At 48.6% G+C, this 26379-nt stretch overlaps 1 protein-coding gene across 3 annotated transcripts in view; it reads right to left on the reverse strand.

Annotated features, from left to right (window-relative positions):
* LOC145537807 (polyprenol dehydrogenase-like) overlaps window positions 1-26379 on the reverse strand; it is a 267209-nt gene that overhangs the window by 156696 nt on the left and 84134 nt on the right. For all 3 annotated transcript variants that reach the window (XR_014076431.1, XR_014076430.1, XM_081568680.1), the window contains exon 4: window positions 375-476. Coding sequence is in view for 1 of the 3 variants with exons in the window: in XM_081568680.1 (XP_081424806.1) it covers window positions 375-476 (102 nt within the window). In the remaining 2 variants the exon portion in view is untranslated. The remainder of the gene's footprint in view (window positions 1-374; window positions 477-26379) is intronic.

The following is a 26379-nucleotide window of genomic DNA, read 5'->3' on the forward strand; positions in this document are numbered from 1 at the left end:
TATTATCATATGTGAAACAGAACACCATTCCATGTTCGATGCATGAGACAAGGGCTCAGGGCCGGGGCAATGGGATGACCCAGAGGGATGGGATGGGGAGGGAGGTGGGTGGGGGGTCCAGGAAGGGGAACACATGTAGACCCATGGCTGATTCATGTCAATGTATGGCAAAAACTACTACAATATTGTAAAGTAATTAGCCCCCAACTAAAATAAATAAATTTATTTAAAAAAAAAAAAAGGAGGTCTGAAAGAGTAAAACAAACATCATATATTAACGAATATATATGGAATCTAGAAAAACGGTACTGATGAAGCTATCTGCAAGGAAGAAACGGAGATGCAGACGCAAAGAACAGATGTGCGTCACTCACCATTATTCACCAGGACGTGGAGGGGGAGTTTCTTCATTTTGAACGTCTGGACGAACTGCCGGATAGACTTCATGGACGCCAGGTCGCAATACAGAAACTCCACTGGAAAAAGACAAAGAATCGAGGTGACCTTTCAACCCACCACACACGCTCCAGTCCATCAGCGTTCACTCGAAGGGACATGTGAAGATACTCTTGAGTACAGACAGAGGGTTAGGGCCAAGTCACCCAGGCCCTGAGAACAAGGGAGGGTGCGTTTTCATTGCTTTCCCTAAAAAATAACAACAAGGGGAGTGTGCGTAAGGGGTGGGTGCTGTCCAGGATCAGTTACTCAGCACGGTGACCATCCTGAGAATTGTGGGTGACCGCTACACCAGATGACACTGCGAAAGTCAGGATGCATTTGAAAAGCGGAAGTATTAGTTGCTCAGTCGTGTCCTGCTCTTCACGACCCCGTGGGCTGAAGCTCACCAGGCTTCCTCTGTCCATGGGGATTCTCCAGGAGACCCCAGTTCGAGCCCTGGGTCGGGAAGATCCCCTGGAGGAGGGCATGGCAACCCACTCCAGTATTCTTGCCTGGAGAATCCCGAGGAGCCTGGCGGGCTGCAGTCCACAGGGTCGCAAAGAAAAGGACACATCTCCTGCATTGCAGGCAGACGCTTTACTGTATGCATTTAGAAATTTAAAAAGATAAAATAAAAATCAATAGTTGTTGTATGTCAGCTGAGGCCAGGGAAAGTTTTTTTTAAAGCAACACCAGGCGCTTACCTTTTGCATGTTTCTTTAATATTTTTTTTAAATGTGGGCCATTTTTTAAAGTCTTTATTGACTTTGTTACAATACTGTTTCTGTTTAATGCTTTGTTTTTTTGGCCAAGAGGCACGTGGACTCTTAGCTCGCCAGCCAGGGGTGAAACCCACACCCCTTGCATCGTGAAGCAGAAGTCCCTGGCACGCTGCTTAAATGCATTGTTTTTTGCGCTTTTGATTCTGTTCTCAATGGCAGCAGGTTGTGGCAGATTGGGGAAGATGGAGCTTTGCCGCAGGGAGTTGGGAATTTCTGCTCTAGAAGTCGGTGCCATCTGCACAGGAATTCCCAACACACTGTTCTCATTTCCCCCTGAAACACTCCCAAGAATGTTAAAAAAAAAAAAAAAAAAAAGGAGGAAAACCCACACGATTGCTAATAACTAGAACCAATGGTGAAAAAAAAGGATGCGTGGACCCACATACTCAGCTTCCAGTCATTTCCAACTCTCTGTGACGCCATGGACTGGAGCCCACCAGGCTCCTCCGTCCACGAGATTCTCTAGGCAAGAAGACTGGAGTGGGTTGCCACGCCCTCCTCCAGGGGATCTTCCTGACTCAGGGATCGGACTCGAGGCTCCCGAGTCTCCTGCATCGGCCAGCAGGTTCTTTGCCACTAGCGCCACGTGGGAGGCCCCAAAAGGACCATGATTGACAAGCAACAAGGGGACTGATGGTTCGTGTTGAGAGCACTGCCTTTTGAGCGGGTCACCGCATCTTGCTTTCTTTCTACCCACTGGTTTCAATTTTTTCGTTTTTTACAGCCGTGCCGCACAGCTTGCAGGATCTTCGTTCCTCAACCAGGGATCGAACCAGAGCCCTGGCAGTGAAACCACTGGACTGCCCGGAAATTCCTTACGCCCAGTTTCGTCATTAGCACCCGTTTCTACGTCCACTCAGGAGCTGCCCCTGTCTCTCACCTCTCCAACAGCATCACTCGAAGGAGGGAGTGCTGTTCAGTCGCTCAGTCGTGTCCGACTCTCTGCGACCCCGTGGACCGCAGCACGCCAGGCCTCTCTGTCCTTCACTGTCTCCCTAAGTTTGCTAAAACTCATGTCCATCGAGTCGGTGATGCCATCCAACCATCTCATCCTCTGTCGTCCCCTTCTCCTCCCGCCTTCAATCTTTCCCAGCATCAGGGTGTTTCCCAATGAGGAAGATGAGCCCCTAAATCAAGTCCTGCTGCTGGGGAGGGCGGACTGCTCCCCACGGACCAGAATGCTTGAGGAGCTCCACCCTCGAGAAAAGAAGTACACAAGACAGGTTACACATTGTGACCGCTGCCTCCCATCAAGCAGAGGCACCAGGACTGACCCCTGAGAGGACAAGGCACTCACGTGTGTTAGGGGCTCACCTAACATGCAGCTAGGGGTTGCATACCCCAAGCAATGACCACAGTGAGAAGGGCTGAGAGTAACTGACAGAGCGGGGCTCTTACCGGGAGGAGGAGACAACAGGTGACAGTTAAACAGCATTTTTGCCTTTTATTTATTTGGTTGAAAGTGAAGTCGCTCACTCGTGTCCGACTCTTTGCGACCCCACGGATGGTAGCCCACCAGGCTCCTCTGTCCATGAGATTTTTCCAGGCAAGGATACTGGAGCGGGTTGTTGCCACTCCCTTCTGCAACTATTTATTTGGTTACCGTGGGTCTCACTTGCGGCGTGTAGGATCTTTAAGTTGCAGGCTTGGGGAATCGAGCTCCCCCACCAGGGACTGAACCCGAGCCCCCTGCTTTGGATGCCCAGAGTCTTAACCACTGGACCCCCAGGGAAGTCCCGTAGGTGACATTTTTCACTTGACCTGGGGCGCCATGGACCTACAGCTTCATTCCCACCTGCATGATTATAGAGAAACGAAGGCTTCAATGCTTTGAGAATACTCAGGGCACCCCTAGGGGACACGAGATAGAACATCTGTCACGCAGATGACTGGCACACAGGAGGTATACCAGTTGTCCGGGTAACCCAAAACCAGAAATCCAGATAACAGGTAGGAGTTGCAGCTTGGAGAAGTTCAGACTGAACGCCAAGGGCCCAGTCCTGATGCAGGAAAGAGGGAGACGGAATGGTGATCCAAAACCAAGACGGTAGCCTCCCGCTGGGAGACCACGTGGGGCACAGGAAAGTGGAGGAAACGTCTGCACGCTCCTGACGCAGTTTTTTAAGGCAGGGATTAAAACTGGAAAGGCTGAGATGTAGCAGGCAAACGAGGAAAGGGCAAGCAGGGTGGGCCCATTCCAGACAAGGAGGAGGTGCGTCAGGGCTAAAATCTGCATGGGACCGTGTGGATTGTTACCTGTTGGTGCAATGCCCAGGCAACGCGACGGCGTGATACAGACGTAGAGAACGTTTGTGTGGACACCAAGGTGCGGAGTCGAGGTGGGATGCATCTGCGAGATTCGGATGGACACATATACACTACTGATGCTCTGTGTGAAAATACGTAACTAAGGAGAACCTACTGTAGAGCTCAGGGAACTCTCCCCAGTGATCTGTAATGGCCTCCATGGGAAGGAAATCCCCAAAGGGACGATACATGTATCCATATGGCTCACTCACTTTGCTGCACAGCAGAAACTAGCAGAATATCGTGAAGCAACTATATCCCAACAAAGACTAATAGAAAATGTTGAAGCCATGATAGTTACAGCGAAGCAGCGAAATCCTCTGCTGCTATTTCTTCATCGGAGGATTTCTAATGACACAACATCACAGGCTATTTGGCAAAACCCACTAGAAACGCAGGAAGAGGTGGGCATAACCGAAATGGTTCTGGGAGAACGGTGTGTACATCTTGGAGCATCTGAGGAATCAACACACAAAGAAAAAAAAAAACAAGGACCCAGAGAAGACTGTGGATAATACATCTGACTAGGTTGGGAATGCAAATTAACAAACAGGGACGAGTCTATGATAGGAAGAAGATTTTAAAATGATAGGTGTGTGCTTCTAAGCGAATGAATAATATGCGCCATTTACATGTAAAACAGGAACATCTCAAGGAAATGAGTACTTTAATCGAGAAAAAGACTGTTACAATCTAATCAAGCAAATTAGGACGAATCAGACCAACGAATATGGGATAAATAGAAAAAATTCATGAAGGAAAGACACTCAGAAAAGGCGGGGAGGGTGTCAGATGGTATTTTATCAAACTCTTTCCTACTTTCAAAAAACAGACAACCCCATCTCTAAATTGACTCACCTAGAACACAGAGGTTGGAGGGGAGCCTGAATTGACTCTCTTTATGACATGTGCATTTTTTTCTGATACAAAAAGCTGCCAAGAAATAGAATCAGAGGATTTCGCTGCCGGCCAGTGGTTACGACTTCGCCTTCCAACGCGACGAGTGCAGGCTCAGTCCCTGGTTGGGGAGCCAACATCCCATATGCCTTGTGACCCAAAAAACTGAAAACATAAAACAGAAGGAGTATTGTCACAAATTCAGTACAGGCTTTAAAAAATGGGGGAAAAGGGAGAAAGAAAAGAAGTAACACCAGAATGGGCGAGAGAGTTCACATTAATGACTACAGATGAAGAAAGAAAATCATGAATGAAAAGGCAAATTAAAACGCTTCCAGTGGGATAAACAGAACAGTGAAACGTCAAAGGGCATGTGTCAGTCGCTCGGTCGTGTCCGACTCTTGGCAACCCCACGGACTGTAGCCCGCCAGCCTCCTCTATGGGATTCTCCAGGGAAGAAGCCTGGAGTGGGTTGCCATGCCCTCCTCCAGGGGATCTTCCTGACCCAGGGATCGAACTCGGGTCTCCTGCATCAGCAAGCAGGTTCTCTACCACTGAGCCACCCGGGAAACCCTCTCTTACAATAACCGGCAGCAATTCTTTGTCCCTTTGGGCCCAACTGAGCCTCAAGCTTATCCTTATCAAGCAAAGACCGGTCCTCAGAATTACACAGACTCCTCACCACAGAGCGATACGGTCAGGACACACCCATGCCTTAAGGTTCCCAGTTCCTCACCACCCACACAGAGCCATCTCAGGAAGGCGTCACCGTAAAGGTCAAGCCCTAGAACCTCAGGTATAAAACCATCACCACCACCACCAAAATGGCAACCCACTCCAGTATCCTTGCCTGGGAAATCCCATGAACAGAGGAGCTGGGGGGCTACAGTCCATGGGGTCGCAGAGAGTCGGACACGGCTGAGTGACCTAGCACACATAGCAGTATTCCACTGTGGGCTCTGCACGTGGCTCAGGGGTAGCGAATCTGCCTGTCAATGCAGGAGATGTGGGTTCGATCGCTGGGTGGGGAAGATCCCCTGGAGGAGGAAATGGCAACCCACTCCAGTTTTCTTGCCTGGAGAATCCCCGTGGGCAGAGGAGCCTGGTGGGCTACCCTACATGGGATCACTAAGAGTGAAACACAACTCATCAACTAAACAACAACCACCACCAAAAATTTAGCCAACAGTGTAGGTAAAAAAACTTTGGTAGAAGTTGCTAACATTTGTGCAATTTTCAGGTTACAGATTATTCAAATGTTTCTGACCCCCACGTGTATTTGGAAGATGAAATTAAAATGAGAACCTTCTCGACTGACCCTGACTGACCCCAAGACACGTAACGGATGTCCCCAAAGCACCTCACAAGTCAAGAGAAAAGAGTGACGCTGGACTGACTCACAAGCCAGTCGGTTAGAAGGCAATCCGAGTCATGCTTGGAAACAGTGGTTTTTAAAGAGCTTTAAAAGCAATTGCTACTCCCAGGAGGTAAATGGTTCTCCTGGGGATCTTATTTACCTCTTCCATCGACAGGGCAGGATGAAAAGAAGCCTCCACCCAGCCCAGATGATCGGAGCCCCTAATTAGTGTGGGTTTAATACGTTCCCCACTGTGTACGGATGCAACACCCAGATGAAGTCAGCACGCCCCACAGTCAACCCCGGCGAGCTTGCATAAGGAATCAGGGAGAAATGCACTTTTAACTGCCATGACGTATCACCTCGCACCTGTCAGAACAGCTATGCTCAAAAAGATAACACAGCGCAAACGCGGGAAGAGGGGTGGAGAGAAGGGAGCCCTCCTACACGGCGGGTGGGAATACACACGGGTGCGGCCGCTACGGACAACAGAATGGAGGTTCCGTAAGAAGCTAAAAATAGAACTACCAGAACGACCCTGGAAGCCCAATCCTGGGTGTTCATCCAAAGAAAACTCAAAAGGAAACGTGTGCACCCCAAAGCTCGTTGCAGCACTGTTCACAATAGCCAAGACGTGGAAACGATTCGTCGTCAGATGCATGCATAAAGAAGAGGTGGTACACAAATAACATGGAACACTGTTACGGTTTGCTCACTAAGTTGTGTCCAACTTTCGTGACCCCATGACCTGTAGCCCGCCAGGCTATTCTAGTCATGGGATTCTCCAGGCAAGAATATTGGAGTGGGTTGCCATTTCATACTCCAGGAGATCTTCCTGACCCTGGGATCCAACCTGCATCTCTGGCATGGGCAGGCAGACTCTTTATCACCGAGCCACCTGGGAAGCCAGAGGTGGACTATTACACAGCCATAAAAAAGAATGAAACGGTGCCATTTGCAGCAACATGGATGTACCCAGAGACGATCATCATAAGTAAGACAGACAGAGAGAGACAAATATCATATGATATCGCTTCTGTGTCGAATCTGTTTCTTTTTAAATATACAAGTGAACTTATTTTCAAAACAGAAAGAGACTCACAGATAGAGAAGACAGACCGATGGTTACCAAAGGGCAAAGGGAAGGTGGACTAAACTAGGAGTTTGGGATGTACATGTACACACTGATATTGCTGTTCAGTCGCTCAGTTCAGTCCAACTCTTTGCGACCCCAGAACTGCAGCACGCCAGGCCTCCCTGTCCATCACCGACTCCCGGAGTTTGCTCAAACGCATGTCCATTGAGTTGGTGATGCCACCCAACCATCTCATCCTCTCCCCTGCTCCTCCTGCCCTCAATCAGGAATCCCACGGACACACTAATATATATGTACACATATATCGTCCTCTAAAATAAAGATATATTAGATAGTCAACTAGGACTTATTATATAGCCCAGGAAACTGTACTCAACATGCTGTGATAACCGACATGGGAAAAGACTGTAACCAAGTCCTCAAAATAGCTCAATATTTTTAAAAAATTCTCTGGGCATCAAGCAAAGCTGTAGAATTCAGTGCCTCATAAACAGTGTCTATGGTCCACCAACGTTGCGCTTTTAGAAAGTTCTCAGGCGGATCTTCTAAACACTGGAGTTGGGATTGACTCAACCAAAGGTTGTCATGTTTGTGTTTTTTTTACATTACTCAAGAACAGGAGGGTTTTTGCTTAGTTTTCTTTCTGGCTACACTCCCCTCTCCGCTAACAGACAGGAAACATCCAAGGTATGTGTTACTCACCGTTCTTTTTTATTTTTATTGGGGCATAGTTGATTTACAATGCTGTTGTTCCGTTCTTTTTTTTTTTTTTTAATATACCTTTATATTTTGGCCCCGCCGCGTGGCTTGCAGAAGTTGAGTTTGCTGCCCAGGGATCAAACCCATGCTCCTGAAAGTGGAAGCACAGATTCTTAACAACTGGACCATCAGGGAAGTCTGTCCATTCTATTTGAAAGAATATTTCTTTTCAAAAAAAACCAGGAATCAAGGAAAGGAGACAGGGAAGAAAGAAGACAGGAGACGGGAGAGGGAAATGTGTCGTTATTGTGTCTCTACTGTGAACAGAAACCCCCCGGGTCTGGATTCTCTGTAATACAGAAGAATTCTTTCCATCTGCTCACACTTTGATGACGGCAGTTGCGGAGGAGGCTGACAGTGTTTTCATCTTCTTTTTGTTTTATCAAATAAGTTAGTGAAAGAGAAATTATTATTTGTGGGTGTTTTTTTTTTTCTTTTGAGATGGTCCTGTGATTTTCCTCTTTTCTTCTGTGGACGTCGTCAAATGAAAATGTCTCCGGCCGTATCAATAAACGAGAAATGTCAAAGCCATCAGCGGCGAGGTCTGGCCTCCAGATGTGCAAGAGGGCTCCCAAAGCTGTGATCCAGAAGATCGCACCTCCCCGGACAGTGACTGCTGAGGGCCGGGAGGATGCAAGAATCAGACATCTCTCTCTCCTTAAGGCGAACAAGGAAATAAGTTTGACCTCAGACAGCTAAGGTGCATATGAAAGGAGTGAATTCAGTGAGCCCAGAGCCTTGCATCCTCCCATACAGAGAATGCTCAATTCCTTCCCTTGATATTTGAACTTTGCTGTTCAGACATCCTGCTCCCTTTATTGCAAATTTGTACACAGCCTGACTCCCCCTCCCGCCTCCTTGGAGCAGTTCTCAGAGCTACGGAGATGCTGTCTCCCGGGCTCAGAGTCCTCAACATGCCCACCCAATAAAACGCCTCTCTGCTTTCAGGTGCTACTGGACCTTTTCTTTTCTTTTCTTTTTAAACGGTTGACAAAAATCAGAAGTTTATTTTGTAAAACGTGAAAAATTACATGAAATTCAAATTTCAGTGTCCATAAATAAACTTTTATTGGAACACAGCCATACTCATTCATTTTCCTGTTCTCTGTGCTGCACGTATACTACGATGGCTGAGTTAACTAGTTGCTACAGAGACCATACAGTCTACAGGCTAAAATATGTACTATCAGGTCCTTTAAGATAGTATTATCCTAATTTACTAGTAACATTTTTTTTTTTTGAGATTAATTTGTTTTTTTTTTAATTTTTATTTATTTATTTATTTTTTAAATTTATTTTAGTTGGGGGCTACATCCTGCTCCCTTTATTGCAAATTTGTACACAGCCTGACTCCCCCTCCCGCCTCCTTGGAGCAGTTCTCAGAGCTACGGAGATGCTGTCTCCCGGGCTCAGAGTCCTCAACATGCCCACCCAATAAAACGCCTCTCTGCTTTCAGGTGCTACTGAACCTTTTCTAATCGACTATCCGATTGGTTTGCGTATGTTGAAGCGTCTCTGTGACTCTGGCACGAATCCAGCGAGGCGGTGGTGTACCATTTTTTGATGTGCTCTTGAGTCAGTGTGCTGGTATTTGGTTGAGAATTTTTGCATCTATACTCATCAAAAGTATAGGTTTGATGGGAAAAGACTTTGATGCTGGGAAAGACGGAAGGCGGGAGGAGAAGGGGACGACAGAGGATGAGATGGTTGGATGGCATCACCGACTCAATGGACATGCGTTTGAGTAAGCTCCGGGAGTTGGTGATGGACAGGGAGGCCTGGCGTGTTGCAATCCATAGAGTCGCAAAGAGTCGGACACGACTGAGTGACTGAAAAATAACAGCAATGCTCATCAAAAATGTTGACCTGCAATTTTCTCTTCTGGTACTATCTCAAGAATTTTCCTGGGCTCCAAAATCACTGCAGATGGTGACCGAAGGCATGAAATTAAGAGATGCTTGCTCCCTGGAAGGAAAGCTGTGACCAACCTAGACAGCATATCGAAAAGCAGAGACATCACTTTGCCAACAAAAGTCTGTCTCCTAAGAGCTATGGTTTTTCCAGTAGTCATGTATGGATGTGAGAGTTGGACCATAAAGAAAGCTGAGCGCCAAAGAGTTGATGCTTTTGAACTGTGGTGTTGGAGAAGACTCTTGAGAGTCCCTTGGACTGCAAGAAGATCCAACCAATCCATCCTAAAGGAGATCAGTCCTGGGTGTTCATTGGAAGGATTGATGTTGAAGCTAAAACTCCAACTCTTGGTCACCTGATGCAAAGAGCTGACTCATTGGAAAAGACCCTGATGCTGGGAAAGATTGAAGGCAGAAGGAGAAGGGGATGACAGAGGATGAGATGGTTGGATGGTGTCACTGACTTGATGGACAGGAGTTTGAGTAAACTCTGGGAGTTGGTGATGGACAGGGAGGCCTGGAGTGCTGCAGTCCATGGGGTCACACAGAGTCGGGCAGGACTGAGCGACTGAAAAGCAACAAGACCATTTCTTGACGGAGGTGAACAGGGTTCGTGTCTCCTCAGCCGGGATGTGTCTCGTGGAGGGAAAGAAGGGAACGCCCCTGTTTTCTCCTGCTCCAAACCGCCCCCCCCCCGCCCCCGGCCGCAATCCAGTCCTCAGCGCACGCCTCCCCCCGCCTCCATGAGCAGAGCCTGAAGCTGCCATCACGACCGAGGACTCAGCATCCCCTCAGTAATGACTGTCATCTTCCTGGGGATGTCACAGTGATTTTCTGCACCATTTCTCTCCTGCAGTCGTCAAGAACACATTACGGATTTGGCAGAACCTGTTCATCAAGGCTGTTAAACCTCCCGAAAGAACGAGCAACATCAAGACGGAAAAATGTGCTTTCATTTTCTCTGGATGTCTGCGGTTCTGCCCAACAGCGGACTTTAAAAAATAAAAAAGTGTCCGGCTCTTTGCGACTCCACAGTCCATGGAATTCTCCAGGCCAGAATACTGGAGTGGGGAGGTTTTCCCTTCTCCAGGGACATTTTCCAAACCCAGGGATCGAATCCAGGTCTCACGCATTGCAGGCGGATTCTTTATCAGCTGAGCCACCAGGGAAGCCCTTTAATTAATTATTTTAATCGGAGGATAATTACAATATTCCAACTGTGGCCTTTTTGTTTTATTTAGGCAGACAATTGTCTTCCACAAGTCTTTCATTGCCCTCACTGTTTTGGGGTTTATTTTTTTTTTAAGAGACCATTTCCTTCTGCATAACACAACGGAGACATGCCCACAAATGACAGAAAGATCCGGACATAGAGTGGCACATATATTCTGTAGTAAACAAGGTCTCCCGCAGTGGGCCACGCAGAACACAAAACCCTGGGTTGAGACGCGGGTTTTCACGCGATGCTTCTGACTACAGTCCTGTCTTCCAAGCGTGCTGACTAATGGAAGCCCTGCTTTCTTCTCCTCGGAGATTAAGGCGCACATTGGACAACACATCAGTGAGGCTGAGCCCTTTCTCAGCATCGTGTCACAAACACTTGGGGCTTACCAGGTGGCTCAGGTGGAAAAGGATCTGCCTGTCAACTCAGGAGGCCCTGGGGTCCCCTGGGTTCGATCCCTGGGTTTGGGAAGATCCTCCGGAGGTGGAAATGGCAACCCACTCCAGCATTCCTGCCTGGAGAACCCCACGGACAGAGGAGCCTGGTGGGGCTACGGTCCACAGGGACTCAAAGAGTCAGACGCGACTTAGACCCGAATTTGTTGAGTCCAACGATGACAACCAGCACCAACACTTGAAAAACTAAAAGATATTGATTATTCTGTTCGAGTAATGAAGTCTGGGGGCCTTGAAGTGTGTGGGAGCTTAGCTCTCCAACCAGCAGGGATCAAATCCATGCCGTCTGCAGCGGGAGTAAGGAGTCTTAACCACTGGACCTCCAGGGGAGCCCCAGACTTATGAGTATCTGAAAAGTGGAAACAGAGCTGAGATGGCTGGATGGCATCACCGACTCGATGGACAGGAGTTTGAGCAAGCTCCAGGAGTTGGTGATGGACAGGGAGGCCTGGCATGCTGTGGTCCATGGGGTCGCAAAGAGTCAGACACGACTGAGCAGCTGAACTGAATTGAAAAGCAAAAGAATATATATATTTCAGGACATTCATTGAAATAACATATATATATTTACATCAAGATATTCAAAGAACTCCATGACCTGCCTAGAGACTCCAGAAGGACTTCAACTTTAGACTCCAGGAGAGCTGAGACCTCCGGCCCAGGGACCTTCTGGCACGTACTCATTAGCCACAAACGGTGGTCCCTCGGAAGTTCACGAGATCCAGGGGAGGTGTGTACGCCGCCCACAGTGGCTGGAGGGGTAAACTGGCATCTTTGCCTGAGGGGACTGAGCACCTAGGGTCGCACCAGCTCAACATAACAGCAACGAAGACCTCCCTGGGGGTCCAGTGGCTAAGACTCCACACGCTCAGTGCAAGGGGCCTGGGTTCGATCCCTGGTCGGAGAACTAGATCGCAACGGAGAGTTGGCATGCTGAAACTAAAGATCCCCCGCGCTGCAGTGAAGACCCAGCCCAGCCAAATAAGTAAATTTTTTTTTTTTTTTTAAAAAAAGAAGCATATTGTAAACAGTGCTGCGATGAACATTGGGGTACACGCGTCTCTTTCAATTCTGGTTTCCTCGGTGTATATGCCCAGCAGTGGGATTGCTGGGTCATATGGCAGTTCTATTCCCAGTTTTTTAAGGAATCTCCACACTGTTCTCCATAGTGGCTGTACTAGTTTGCATTCCCACCAACAGTGTAAGAGGGTTCCCTTTTCTCCACACCCTCTCCAGCATTTATTGCTTGTAGACTTTTGGATAGCAGCCATTCTGACTGGTGTGAAATGATACCTCATTGTGGTTTTGATTTGCATTTCTCTAATAATGAGTGATGTTGAGCATCTTTTCATGTGTTTGTTAGCCATCTGTATGTCTTCTTTGGAGAAATGTCTGTTTAGTTCTTTGGCCCAGAATGGCATTGAGACATGTGTATTGTCATATGTGAAACAGAGCACCATTCCATGTTCGATGCATGTGACAAGGGCTCAGGGCCGGGGCAATGGGATGATCCAGAAGGATGAGAGGGGGAGGGAGGTGGGTGGGGGGTTCGGGAAGGGGAACACATGTAAACCCATGGCTGATTCTTGTCAATGTATGGCAAAAACTATTACAATATTGTAAAGTAATTAGCCCCCGACTAAAATAAATAAATTTATAAAAAAAAAAAAAAGAAAAAAAAAAAAGAAAAAAAAAAAAAAAAAAAAAGAAGCATAAAGAAAGACAGCAGAGAAAGACACCACAGATGTCGACAAAGTTGGCCAAGCAAATGGGCAGATTCCTTCTGCTCTGACCCGCACCATCACCCCGACGGGAGTGGGGGGAGGTACCCCTGCTTCGGTTCCCCCACCCACCGAGGGCAGGTCCAGTCCTACTAACACTCTTGTTTCTCCCCCCTCAGTTCCTTCGTCCTACGGAGTTATGCGTGCGTGTATATATTCTTCTGCGGTCGTCAGGTACTCCTGCCTGCTCTGAGCTGGCGTTCCGCAAGCACTGGTGTGTCTGAAGGCGCACCCCTGATGCATCCGTGGAGAGAGAGGTAGTCCACGTGCATCTCCTCCTGTGCCACCTTGTTCCTCCCTCGGGCAGATGTCTTCTGCTGGGAGAAAACTCCCACCAGGATCTCTCGGATTTCTGCGTTTCTTGCCCGTGAGGCACTGACCAGCCTTTGCTTTGAAATTTCCATTTCAAGTATTCATCTAGGGAAACACCTTGAAGATGGAGCTACCATCTTACTCCAGACCAACAAAACAAACCAAAAAAGAAAAAAAGAAAAAGCGGCCGCCTTATTCCTTTCTGTTCTCAGATGCAACCAATATCACGCAGTACCCTGGAAAAAAAATGTTCTCTTGAGACTTCCCTGGCGGTCCAGCGGTTAGGACCGGACCTTCCAATGCAGGGAGTAGGAGGTTCTATCCCTAGGCACGGAGTTAAGATCCCACCTGCTCATGGCCAAAATAATCAAGACGTAAAACGGAAGCAATATTGAAACAAATTCAGTAACAACTTTAAAAGATCCACATCAAAAAAAATATTCTTTAACCACATCAAAAAAAAAATCTTGAAAAAAAAAAAAGTGTTCTCTCATTTAGGAAAAAAAAAGTCTTACTTTTTAGAAATTAATTTGCAATACACCCTTCTTTTATAAAAGTCTTCTCTGGTGGCTCAGATGGTAAAGAATCTGCCCTGCAATGCAGGAGAGGCAGGTTCGATCCCTGAGTCGGGAAGATCCCCTGGAGGAGGGCATGGCAACCCACTCCAGTGTTCTTGCCTGGAGAATCCCATGGACAGAGGAGCCTGGTGGGCTACAGTCCATGGGGTCGAAAACAGCTGGACGCGACTGAGCAACTAACACCTTCACTTTCTTTCACTTTCTTTTAAGGATCCGCCCATTTTTTTAAGGACACAGTGAAAATGTTCTCACCGGTCATAATACTTGGTTCCACTCACTCAGATGTTTCATGAGTCTTCCCTTTCTGCCTCCGGTCTGTCTGAATTTCCTTCATCCTGCCATTTTTGAGATATTCACACAGTAGCGATCAGAAGCAAGAAAATGCTTTGGATACAAATGCTGTCGTGAATATCGTATCCATCTGCTGGGGTGGCCGAAACGCAAGACTGAAATCAGGATGGATTTCAGCAACAGATGTTTATGTCTGCCCCAGTCCTGGAGGCTGGAGTCTCAGGTCCCGGTGCGGGCAGGGCTGGCTCCTCCCGGGACCTCTCTGCTGGGCATGTGGACGGCCATCTCCTGTGTGTGTATCTGTGTCCTGACCCCGTCTTCTTATATAAGGACCTATGGGGTCAGGACCCACCTTAGTGACCTCATCTTACCTTCATCCCCTCTTCAAAGACTCTCATCTGCTAATAACAGTCTCCTTCTGAGGTCCTCAGGGGTTCAGAGCTTCAACATGTGGATTTTGGGGAGATAGCCCAAGATGCCTGTGGGTGGTGAGACCCAGGTCACATCCACTGAAGATGTCCCACACTTGCGTCCCGTCAGTCGGAAGGTTCGGCGTGGTCCTCTCTGGGACAGTGACCCATACTTTGAGGATGTTTGGCAAGTTGGCCATCTTAGAACAAGGTGATGCTATCTGGACCACACAGCCCACCAAAGATGGCTAGCATCTTTTTTTTTCCTTAATTTTATTTTTACTTATTTGGCTGCAAGAGGTCTTAGTTGTGGCGTGTAGGATCTTTAGTTGGGGCATGTGGGACCTAGTCTCCTGACCAGCCCACCCCACCCCACCCCATCCCATATCCATCCCCACCCCACCCCACCCACACTGGGAGCCTCAGCTCCTGAACTACCAGGGAAGTCCCTTGGGTACCAACTTGACGGACGGACTGGGCCACTCTTCACCCACACAAAGTAATTTGCAAATTCAGGAAGGATGCAGAGAGCTGGAATTGAGTAATTTCCTGTCTCCAGGTGAGACAGGAACTAGGGAAATAATTTCCCTTTAGGGCAGAAGGGCTTCCCAGATGGCTCAGGGGTGAAAAAAAAAAATGCCTGCCAATGCAGGAGATGTGAGTTTGATCCCTGAGTCGGGAAGATCCCCTGGAGAAGGAAATGGCAACAAACTTCAGTATTCTTGCCTGGAAAATTCCATGGATACAGGATCCAGGCAGGCTACAGTCCATGGGGTCGGAAAGAGTCAGACAAGACTGAGTGATGAACACCCACACACATCTCCCAAAGAATCTCCTGATAGCATCCTATTGAGGGCCAGAGCTTCTACAGATGAACCTGGAAGGGAAGGAATACACATTTCTCCTTTTAGGGCTGGCGTGAGCTATAATTCCCCAGTGTGACCCAAACTCAGCAGTGTCTACAGCTTAGAAAAGGGTCCAGAAACTAAGTCTCGATGCTAAATGTGAATTGTCATCACTTATCCCTACAGTCAAGGCTATGGTTTTTCCAGTGGTCACGTATGGACGTGAGAGCTGGACTATAAACAAAGCTGAGCGCCGAAGAATTGATGCTTTTGAACTGTGGTGTTGGAGAAGACTCTTGAGAGTCCCTTGGACTGCAAGGAGATGCAACCAGTCCATCCTAAACAAGATGGAAAGATTGGAGGCAGGAGGAGAAGGAGACGACAGAGGTTGAGATGGTTGGATGGCATCACCGACTCAATGGACACGAGTTTGGGTAAGCTCCGGGAGTTGGTGATGGACAGGGAGGCCTGGCGTGCTGCGGTCCATGGGGTCGCAAAGAGTCGGAGACGACTGACCGACTCTCAACAACGACAAGTGAAGCTCTCTGCTGACCAGCAGGGCACTGCCAGACTCCCGTCGCTTCCAGGAGGACAGACCTCGCCCCCCACCCTCCCAGGCTGCAGCCGCACCTCGAACACAAGGCTGGGAGCAAGCCAGGTCTCCAGGCTGTTCCGGCGAGTTCAGTGGACACGACCCTGAAGCCACGCATGTTGTGTTTAAACGACGGGTCCCGGCCGCAGGGTTAAGTAACCGCATATGTGCCGAACCCAACGCAGAGCTGACCATCCACTGGCCGCCTTTTCTCCCCCGGGGCTCGGGGCTCTCCTGCAACCCGGCCGTGCACCCACGGGTCCCTGACGCCTCCTTCCACTCATCCTATTTTTCCTTAGAGCCCGCCTCTGCACCTGCCTGCAATCTCAACCTAACAATGATCCATGCAGGGCCTCTCGGGGGCTGCCTCTGACGGTGTAAGGAAATGTTGCCACATCCATCCACCCTGTCAATGCTCAGGTGCGTGCTTGGAAAAAACAAACAAACAAAAAAAAATCGAACGTCGGAATAAATATCGCCTCCTGTCTCCTGCAGTCACGACCCCAGGAAATCATGTTTGAAAGGGCTTCAGGGCGAAGAGATCCTATCAAGATGGATTGTTCAGGGAATTTCCTGGTGGTTCCAGCGGCTAAGACTCTGAGCTCCCAATGCAGGGGACCCAAGTTCTATCCCTGGTCAAGGAACTACATCCCACATACTATAGCAAAACATCTCCCACGCCTCGGGTAAAGAAACTCGTAGAAACTTTGTCACCCGGCGCACCCAAATAATTAAATAAGTATTTGTATGTTTTTTTCCATTCCATTTACTGAAGAAAAATGATAGCATACGTCTACAAAAAAGACTAGCGCAAAAAAATGTTCGCAACGGCTTAAAAAGCCAAAGTGAAAGTACAAGCGTTAGTCACTCAGTCATGTCTGCCCCTCTGTGACCCCATGGACTGCAGCCCACCAGGCTCCTCTGTCCATGGGATTCTCCAGGCAAGAGTACTGGAGTGGGTTGCCATGCCCTCCTCCAGGGGCTCTTCCCAACCCAGGGATCGAACCCCCGTCTCCTGCATTGGCAAGTGGGTTCTTTACCCGCTGAGCCACCAGGGAAGCTGCTGCTGGGTATTTATGCGGCCCCACATCTAGGGCAGGAATTGTCCAAGGCACTGCAGTCCAGGTACCACGTGGGGGGGGTCACTCAGAGGCACCTCGGGCAACCTCGGATACCGCAGGACAATGAGCTACTCGGAGGACCACAGGCTCTCGGTGAAGGCACTGAGGAACCCGGAAGAAGATTCACTGCAGGACCATGGAGGGACCACAGCTCCCATGACGCCTGGGGGTCGCTCATCCCAAGCGCCAGGCTGGTTTCCACCCAGCTCCCCCAGTCAGCAGCACTAAGGCGGACCTGAGACTCAAAGACGAACCCATGGCCAACAAGACAGCAGTGGGGACAGTGAGGCTTGTGGAGTCCAGCTCAGACTGCCGGCTGGGGATTAAGGATGGAGGTGCCCCCCTGGGCTTGCCAGGGTCACCATCTGTTACCAGGATGGACAGGGAGTACACAGACATACCCCACTACCTTTGGAAAAGCATTGGGTTGGCCGAAAAGTTCGTTTGGGGTTTTCCGTAACATGTAACTGAAGTAACTTGTTGGCAGACCCAATATTTCGAGCTTTCCTGGTGGCTACGTGGTAAAGAATCCACCTATCCATGCAAGAGACACATATTCAATCCCTGGGTCGGGAAGATCCCCTGGAGAAGGACATGGCAAGCCACTTCAGTACTCTTACTGGCTTCTCTGGTGGCCCAGAGTATAAAGAATCTGGTTCCAAAGCAGGAGACATGGGTTCGATTCCTGGGTCAGGAAGATCTCCTGGAGAAGGAAATGGCAACCCACTCCATTTATTGCCAAGAATATCCCAGTATTCTTTCCTGGGGAATCCCACAGAGAGAGGAGCCTGGTGAGCCACAGTCCACTGGGTCGCAAAGGGTTGGACACGACGTGGTGAATAAACAATACTCCCCCTGGCCTGCTTTGAGTGTCCTGGCTACTGTTTGTATCATTGCAAAGAAACCTGTCAAGCAGCAATCACTTTATACCATCGTCCTTTTGTTATATAAACAGAGTGCAGTGACACCAATTCTTCGTAGTTAACCGTTTTAGTGACATTAACATGAGCTTCAAATTCCAGACCCCAAGGAAGCTTCTTTTAGTTTTTGTGTGTGTGTTCTTAGGATGCCATTCTTATAACGCACTAAGCAAATGCTTCAGAGTCACCTCATAAAAAATGTCCTTGGTCACATGAATAGATAAAGAAGATGTGGTAACACATATGCGATGGAATACTACACAGCCATGAAAAAGGATGAACACATGCCATTTGCAGCAACACGGACAGACCTAGAGATATTATGCTACATGAAGTAAATGTGACACAGAAAGACAAATATCATATCATAATTTATATCTGGAATTTATATATAGATATCACGTGATAATTTATACGTGGATATTTAAATATGGGATCTAAACTATGACACAAATGAACCTATCTATGAAACAGAAAGAGACTCACGGTCACACACAACAGACTTGTGGTTGCCAAAAAGGAGGTGGCGGGCGGAGGAGGGATGGATTGGGAGTTTGGGGTTATCAGAGGCAAACTATTATACACAGGGTAGGTAAACACAAGAAACTACTGCACAGGGAACAATATTCGATAATCTGAGATAAATCATAAGAGAAAAGAATGTGAAAATCAGTGTATATATATAGATGTGTGTGTGCATGACTGAATCGCTTTGCTGTACACCACAAATTAACACAGCACTGTAAATCAACCATACTCCAATTAAGCAAATAAAAATAATTTGTTGAAATGTCCTTAGTGACCTATGGGCCACACCACAACCAGATCACGGTTTGCCATCATGGAGAGAACGCACTCTCCCAATCAAAACAGACGCAAAAGGCAGAGCAAACCCAAGGGCCAGAGGCAGCGTCCACCCAACCAGCGAAGAGGGCACCACTTTGATTCCTGAAGTGTTGATTGGGAGGTCACCCAGAAAGGAGACAAGGAAAGCTTGGATGTCACCTAGAGGAAGGAGGAAGGGACATAGTCCGGGATGTTCTAAATGTCTCCAGGGTGGCGGTGGCGGGGGACTTCCCTGGCAGTCCAGGGGTCAGGACTTTGCTTTCCAAAGCAAGGGGTTGCAGGTTCGATCCCTGGTCAGGGAGTTAAGATCCTACACGCCTTGCGGCCAAAAAAAAAAAAAACAAACCAAAACATAAAACAGTAACAGGGACTTGCCTGGTGGCCCAGTGGATAAAAATCCGCCTGCCAATGCAGGGGACAAGGGTTCCATCCCTGGTCCGGGAAGATCCCACATGCCGCAGAGCAACTAAACCCAAGAACCGGAACTCCTGAGCCCAAAGGACCTCAAGCTGATGACAGAGGAGGCAACGGGCGCAGCAGATGGGAGGAGACGCTTGAGAGACGGCCTGAAGTGGGATGCAGTCCACGCCTCTACCCTAGGTTGGCTGGACCCCTTTGTCTCAGAAAGACTTGGTTTTCTCATCTGTGAGATGGAGCTTAGGATCACACCTACCGTCGGGGTGTTGTATGGATAAGCCATGCCACGCTCTCAGCATCACGTCCAACGTATGCTAAATACCTAGTGAACACTTCATTCATACGACAAAGGTCTGTCTACTCAAAGCTATGCTTCTTGCAGGAGTCATGCAAGGATGTGAGAGTTGGACCACAAAGAAGGCTGAGCAAAGAAGAATTGATGCTTTCGAAGTGTGCTGTTGGAGAAGACTCTTGAGAGTCCCTTGGACTGCAAGGAGATCCAACCAGTGCATCCTAAAGGAAATCAACCCTGAATAAATTCATTGGAAGGGCTGATGCTGAAGCTCCAATACTTTAGCCACCTGATGCAAAGAGGCAACTGACTGGAAAAGACCCTGATGCTGGGAAAGATTGAAGGTGGGAGGAGAAGGGGACGACAGAGGATGAGATGGGTGGATGGCATCACCGACTCGATGGACATGAGTTTGAGCAAGCTCCGGGAGATGGTGATAGACAGGGAAGCCTGGCGTGCTGCAGTCCATGGGGTCCCCAAGAGTCGGACACGACTGAGCGACTGGACAACAAGTCCACTCACGCTGCAAGTCCTCTTTTCATTACACAGGAGGACGACAGACTCCTAAGAGAGGTGAGAAAGGCGCTGCAGAAGGACAGAGAGGAAAAGAACTGATGGATGGATTGAACAGCTAACTCGAGGCCCCAGGGAGTGAGTAGGTCATGAGAAACCCAACATGCGAAGGAAAAACTGCTCTGGAGAAATGTGTCAGGAAGGGCAGAGACAGGCCAGAATGTGTGCAGTGCTATTTTCCTAGCACTTTTAAAATTAGGTTTCTAACTGGCCAAATCAGACCTTGGCTAGGCAATAGCCTGGGCAGATAACCCGCCCTGTGCCAGCCAGGATTCCGGGTAAACAGACCCCGCCAGACACTTGGAGCTTTGCACGTGAGCAGAGAAGAGATGGCTGCAGTGTGAACACAAAACACAACCTCTGTCGGCCTCCAGCTTCTCCGTTGTGGGACATGACCCCCTGGAAACAGCCCACCCCAGTCCAGCCGCAAATCATCACACTGTCAGTTTCATACGGTGGCAAAAATACCTCGATTCTTTTCCTTCGAATTCTAGCAAGATCATTCTATAGGGGCTTCCCTGGTGGTTCAGACCGTAAAGAATCCGCCTGCAATGCAGGAGACCTGGGTTCGATCCCTGGGTTGGGAAGATCGCCTGCAGGAGGGCATGGCAACCCACTCCAGTATTCTTGCCTGGAGAATCCCATGGACAGAGGAGCCTGGTGGGCTATGGTCCCTGGGGTCGCAAACAGTCAGACACGACTGAAGCTATTTAGCAGGCACACTTGTAGGGTTTTCTATTAACTCATATTGCCACAGACCTCTTACTATCTGGAAGGGTGCCATCCATCATTTTAAAGGCAAGTGTTTCCAACAATATCTAGTGACCTCATAACTCTTCTGAGTTCAGTATTAATAGAGTCACTTAAATTGAACTGCATGAGATTAATAGGCTGGGGCTTCCTGCATAGCTCAGTCAGGAAAGAAGCCACCTGCAATGCTGGAGACTGCCTGCAGAGGAAGAGACCAGGGTTTGATCCCTGGGTCAGGAAGATCCCCTGGAGGAGGGCATGGCAACCCATTCCAGTATTCTTGCCTGGAGAATCCCCTGGACAGAGAAGCCTGGCGGGCTACAGTCCACAGGGTCGCAAAGAGTCAGACATGACTGAGCAACTAAAAATCTAAACCACAGATAAATAGGCTATTGGGTACTTAGGGTCCCACTGCAAACCATGCCCACCAAAACACACACCTCTCAACATGAAGACCTCACAGCCCCTTCTATGCAAACCCACAAAAGGAAAGTGTAGCCTCGCACTTAAAGGAAGCCTTCATTATGCACACACAAACTCACGCACAAGCAGTATCATTCGGTTCCGAGAGACGAGGATGTTTTTAATTGTAGGTAATTTGATAAAATTATCTTCAATTCACTGCATGCATAAGATGCGTGCGTGCTAAGTCGCTTCAGTCATGTCCGAGTCTTCGACACCCCAGGGACTGTAGCCCGCCAGGCTCCTCTGTCCATGGGATTCTCCAGGCAAGAACACTGGAGTGGGTTGCCATGCCCTCCTCCAGGGGATCTTCCCGACCCAGGGACGGAACAGGGATTGAACCCACGGCTCTTAAGTCTCCTGCGTTGGAAGGTGGGTTCTTTACCATTAGTGCCACCTGGGAAGCCACATTAAGAGCCACACAAAATCTACATTATTTTTAGGAATACAATTTTTTAAAAATCCTGGGGAGCAGTATTCTTTCTGAGAGGAGTTTTATTCTATTTATTTATTTGGGCTGGTGGGCATATGGAATCTTATTTTCCTGACCGGGAATGGAACCCATTCCATCTGCCTTGGAACCACAGAGTCTTAACCGCTGGACCACCAGGGAAATCTTCCTTTTAATATTTTTTTAATGGTTTTTTTTTTTTTTTTTTTTTTTGGCAAATCAAAGAGGAGAGCTAGGTTTCCCAGGCAGCGCACTGGTTTCCCAGGCAAAGGAGATGCCCTGTTTTAAGAGAACTTGAAACAGACTGTGAGATGCTGAAGCTTTGGGGTCTAGCGTCCTTGTGCCTTATGGATGGGTCTTCAGTTGGAGATAGTGAGATTCAATGAGCTGGAAAGAAAAGCCTGAGCATCACTTGGAAGTCGCAGCGTGACTCCCCTGCATGAATGTCTAATGAAGGTCTGGAGCACGGCTGATGTTTTTCAGTCATGAATGTTTAACGCGTATGTGATGCTTCCCTAGGCTCAGGGAAACTCCCTCCTCCTTCAGAAGCAGGCAGGTGATGGCCACGCAAGATTTTCTAGGCATGAAGCTCCAGCTTTCAACACGGACTGGGAGGGGTTTGTGCAGTGATGCTGACCATCAGCGGTGGCTTTCCAGGTCCTCGACAGACCCCAACAGCAAGAGGATGATAATAAGCCACGGTCTAGGGACTCCCCTGGTGGTCCAGAGGCTAAGACTCCAAGCTCCCAATGGAGGGGGTGTGGGTTCGATCCCTGGTCAGAAAACTGGATCCCAAACACCGCAACTAACAGGTTGCATGCTGCAACAAAGATTCAAGATGCTCTGTGCTACAATTAGGACCCGTGAAGCCACATTAATTATTTTTTAAAGTAAGCAACTGTTCATGTAGAGGAGACCAAGTGTCCTGTTGAGCTAGGCCAGGACGAACCTGCAGCCGTCCTAAAGTAGCCATCACGACTTCTCCGTGGGCGCGTGGGTGGCACGGTGACACAGACCACAGCGGACCCTCAAACGGTCTGGGTTTTGCTGCAACACCCACAGCCCTGGCTGTGTTGAGTGGCTCAGTCGTGTCCGACTCTTCGTGACCCCAAGGACTGTAGCTTGCCGGGGGGATTCTCCAGGTAAGGACAGTGCAGTAGGTCACCATGCCCCTCTCCAGGGGATCTTCCCAACCCGGACATCAAACCTGGATCTCCTGCCTTGCAGGCAGATTCTTTACCATCTGAGCCACCAGGGAAGCCCTGTCTACAACAATGTATTTATTCAGCTACTTATGTTCTTACCAGGGTTAGGAAGATCCCCCGAAGAAGGAAAAGACAACCCACTCTGGTACTCTTGCCCGGGGAATCCCATGGACAGAGGAGCCTGATGGGCTACAGTCCACGGGGTCGCAGAGAGTCGGACACGACTGAGCAACTAACTCACATACTCATACGGTGACTATAAGACAGTGACAGTGAAAGTCGCTCAGTCGTGCCCAACTCTTTGCAACCCTGTGCACTGTAGCCCACCAGGCTCCTCTGTCCATGGAATTCTCCAGGCAAGACTACTGGAGTGGGTTGCCATTTCCTTCTCCAGGACATCTTCCTGACCCAGGGATTGAACCCGTGTCTCCTGCAATGGCAGGCAGATTCGTTACCAAATGAGCCACCACGGAAGCCCCATTAGTTAAGTATACTTCAACAAATGGTTTAAAAAAACAAGATCACGGGTATCCCCAAAGAAATGAACTGCAGAATAGAAGAACGGAAAAATAGGGAAAGATTCGGTGTAACAGAAAAAGTCCTGTGATACAGACTCAAATATGCAATAAAAAGAGCTATTACAGACTGTAAACATTATTTTTAAAGGCGCATACGTCTAGCAAGCACATCCTGGTAAAACGATTGTACATTAAAACGAGACTGAGTTTTCCAAGCATCCACGGAGCAGACAGCAGGCATCTCACGAAGGGAAAATCAAATACGGTCAAGACAGCTCTTTCTCACTGTTAGGCTTCACTGAACAGAGAAGAATCATCGACAAGCTTCTTGAATCACAAGCGTTTCCACAAATACTTGAAGACCCAGGTGGCGGATCTTTCAGGCAAGAGAGCGAGAGATAGCGTCAAATAACTTCAGGAATCAGGAAATAAAAACGGGTCAGTGTCTGCTTCCCAGAAAATGTAATGAGACAGTTGGCTAAAACTCCCTGGGCCTCCCAGGCCAACCAAAAAACTCAGCCTCAGCAGAGGATTAAGAGGAATCAATTACTGTGTATAAAATAAATAAGCTTTAAAGACTCTGCCTGCAATGCTGGAGAGCTGGGTTCGATCCCTAGGTGAGGAAGATCCCCTGGAGGAGGGCATGGCAACCCACTCCAGTATTCTTGCCTGGAGAATCCCATGGACAGAGGAGCCTGGTGGGCTACAGTCCATGGTAGCAAAGAGCCAGGCAGGACTAGGCACTCAACCCTACTCCATCTCTTTATTTCCATCTTACAACGTGTTTGTTGAAGAAACAGCGCCTTTTTCCCTCATATAACTCTGCAGTCTGAGGTATACTCGTGACACCCTTCAACTCTCCCATGGTCTTTCGAATCGTGCTGGAGAAGACTCTTGAGAGTCCCTTGGACTGCAAGGAGATCAAACCAGTCAATCCTAAAAGAAATCAGTCCTGAATATTCACTGGAAGGATGGATGCTGAAGCTCCAATCCTCTGGCCACCTGATGCGAAAAGCAGACTCACTGGAAAAGACCCTGATGCTGGGAAAGATTGGAGGCAGGAGGAGAAGGGGACGACAGAGGATGAGATGGTTGGATGGCATCACCGACTCAATAGACCTGAGTTTGAGCCAGCTCCGGGAGTTGGTGATGGACAGGGAGGCCTGGCGTGCTGCGGTCCATGGGTTCGCACAGAGTCGGACATGACTTAGCAGCTTACCAGACAGCGCAGAGCCGTTATACTCCAATTAAAAATAAATTTTAAACAAGAAATATCTACAGTCAGGAATACCAGGCTACATGGCTTGTCTATGAGAAGGATGGAGCTGAAATCTGGGGATGGTTGTAGTGATTACAATGACAAGACCAGTCATTAAAACCCCTTCCCACTGAGTTCCACATGCTAGAAGAAAATCTATCTTCAGTTGGTGCAAGCACATGACTTAGAGGAGACCGTTTCCGTACACATTTTAAGAGAAGTTTTCAGAAGACCGCCAGTGACATTAACAGAGGTGATTATGACAGCTGAAGATACGTATGCGATGCAGAATCCGCTAGTGTTGACAAAGGTCTTACAAAGACCCTAACCTGTGATTTAGCAAGGACTTTAAAAAACGTTTCCATTTTTACTGAATTCTCAATGAGGGAGAAAACCTGCCCAAATCTCATCAGGGATTTGGAGATATCAGTCGCTGCTGCTAAGTCACTTCAGTCGTGTCCGACTCTGTGCGACCCCATAGACGGCAGCCCACCAGGCTCCGCCATCCCTGGGATTCTCCAGACAAGAACACTGGAGTGGGTTGCCATTTCCTTCTCCAGTGCATGAATGGGAAAAGTGAAAGTGAAGTCGCTCAGTCGTGTCCGACTCTTAGCGATCCCATGGACTGCAGCCTACCAGGCTCCTCCGTCCATGGGATTTTCCAGGCAAGAGTACTGGAGTGGGGTGCCATTGCCTTCTCCATCAGTCGCTGAATCCTGTCCAATTCTTTGCGACCCTGTGGACTGTAGCCCACCAGGCTCCTCTGTCCGTGGGATTCTCCAGGCAAGAACACTGGAGTGGGTTGCCATGCCCTCCTCCAGGGGATCTTCCCGACCCAGGGATGGAACCCAGGTCTCCTGCACTGGCAGGTGGATTCTTTACCATCTGAGCCCCACAGGGTAAGCCCAAAGGAGGAGGTAGCCTTGGGGATACACCCCACGCTCCATCCTGTCTTCTTGGTAGCATCCCGGGCTCACTCCTGAGCAGGTCGGAGCTCGGTCCCAGAACCACAAAGGCGAGCTGGGATTCCCACTTTCCAGTGACGGGACGACGAGAACCATTTTCATCAAACACGCCAGCTCTAATTCGGATGCTGGACGTGGTTCGCCGGCGGCAAAGCACTTAATTTTCTTCCCTTCAAAACTTAATTACAGGGTGGGACGGCATCTCTGTGAATCCAGAGCATCTCGCTCATCCTTCAATTAGTGCCTAATTTCCTTCCCTGGGAGACATCTCGGATTCACAACACGGGCTCCAGTTCGCCACGCTTCCTGGGACCCCATATCCCGGAGGGTGGGGTTACAGGAGTGCAGACAGTGGGGGTCATTCCAGCATATTCTGTTTTTCTTAATTTGTTTTTTATTGAAGGATAATTGCTTTAAAGAATTTTGCTGTTTTCTGTCAAACCTCAACATGAATCAGCCATAGGTATACAGATGTCCCCTCCCTTTTGAACCTCCCTCCCATCTCCCTTCCAACCCCTCTAGGTTGACACAGAGCCCCTGTTTGAGTTTCTTAGCCTCCCACCCCTCTA

This window comes from Giraffa tippelskirchi, chromosome Y, assembly GCF_054371585.1.
Source record: "Giraffa tippelskirchi isolate mGirTip1 chromosome Y, T2T-mGirTip1v1.2.pri, whole genome shotgun sequence".
Taxonomy (NCBI): domain Eukaryota; kingdom Metazoa; phylum Chordata; class Mammalia; order Artiodactyla; family Giraffidae; genus Giraffa; species Giraffa tippelskirchi.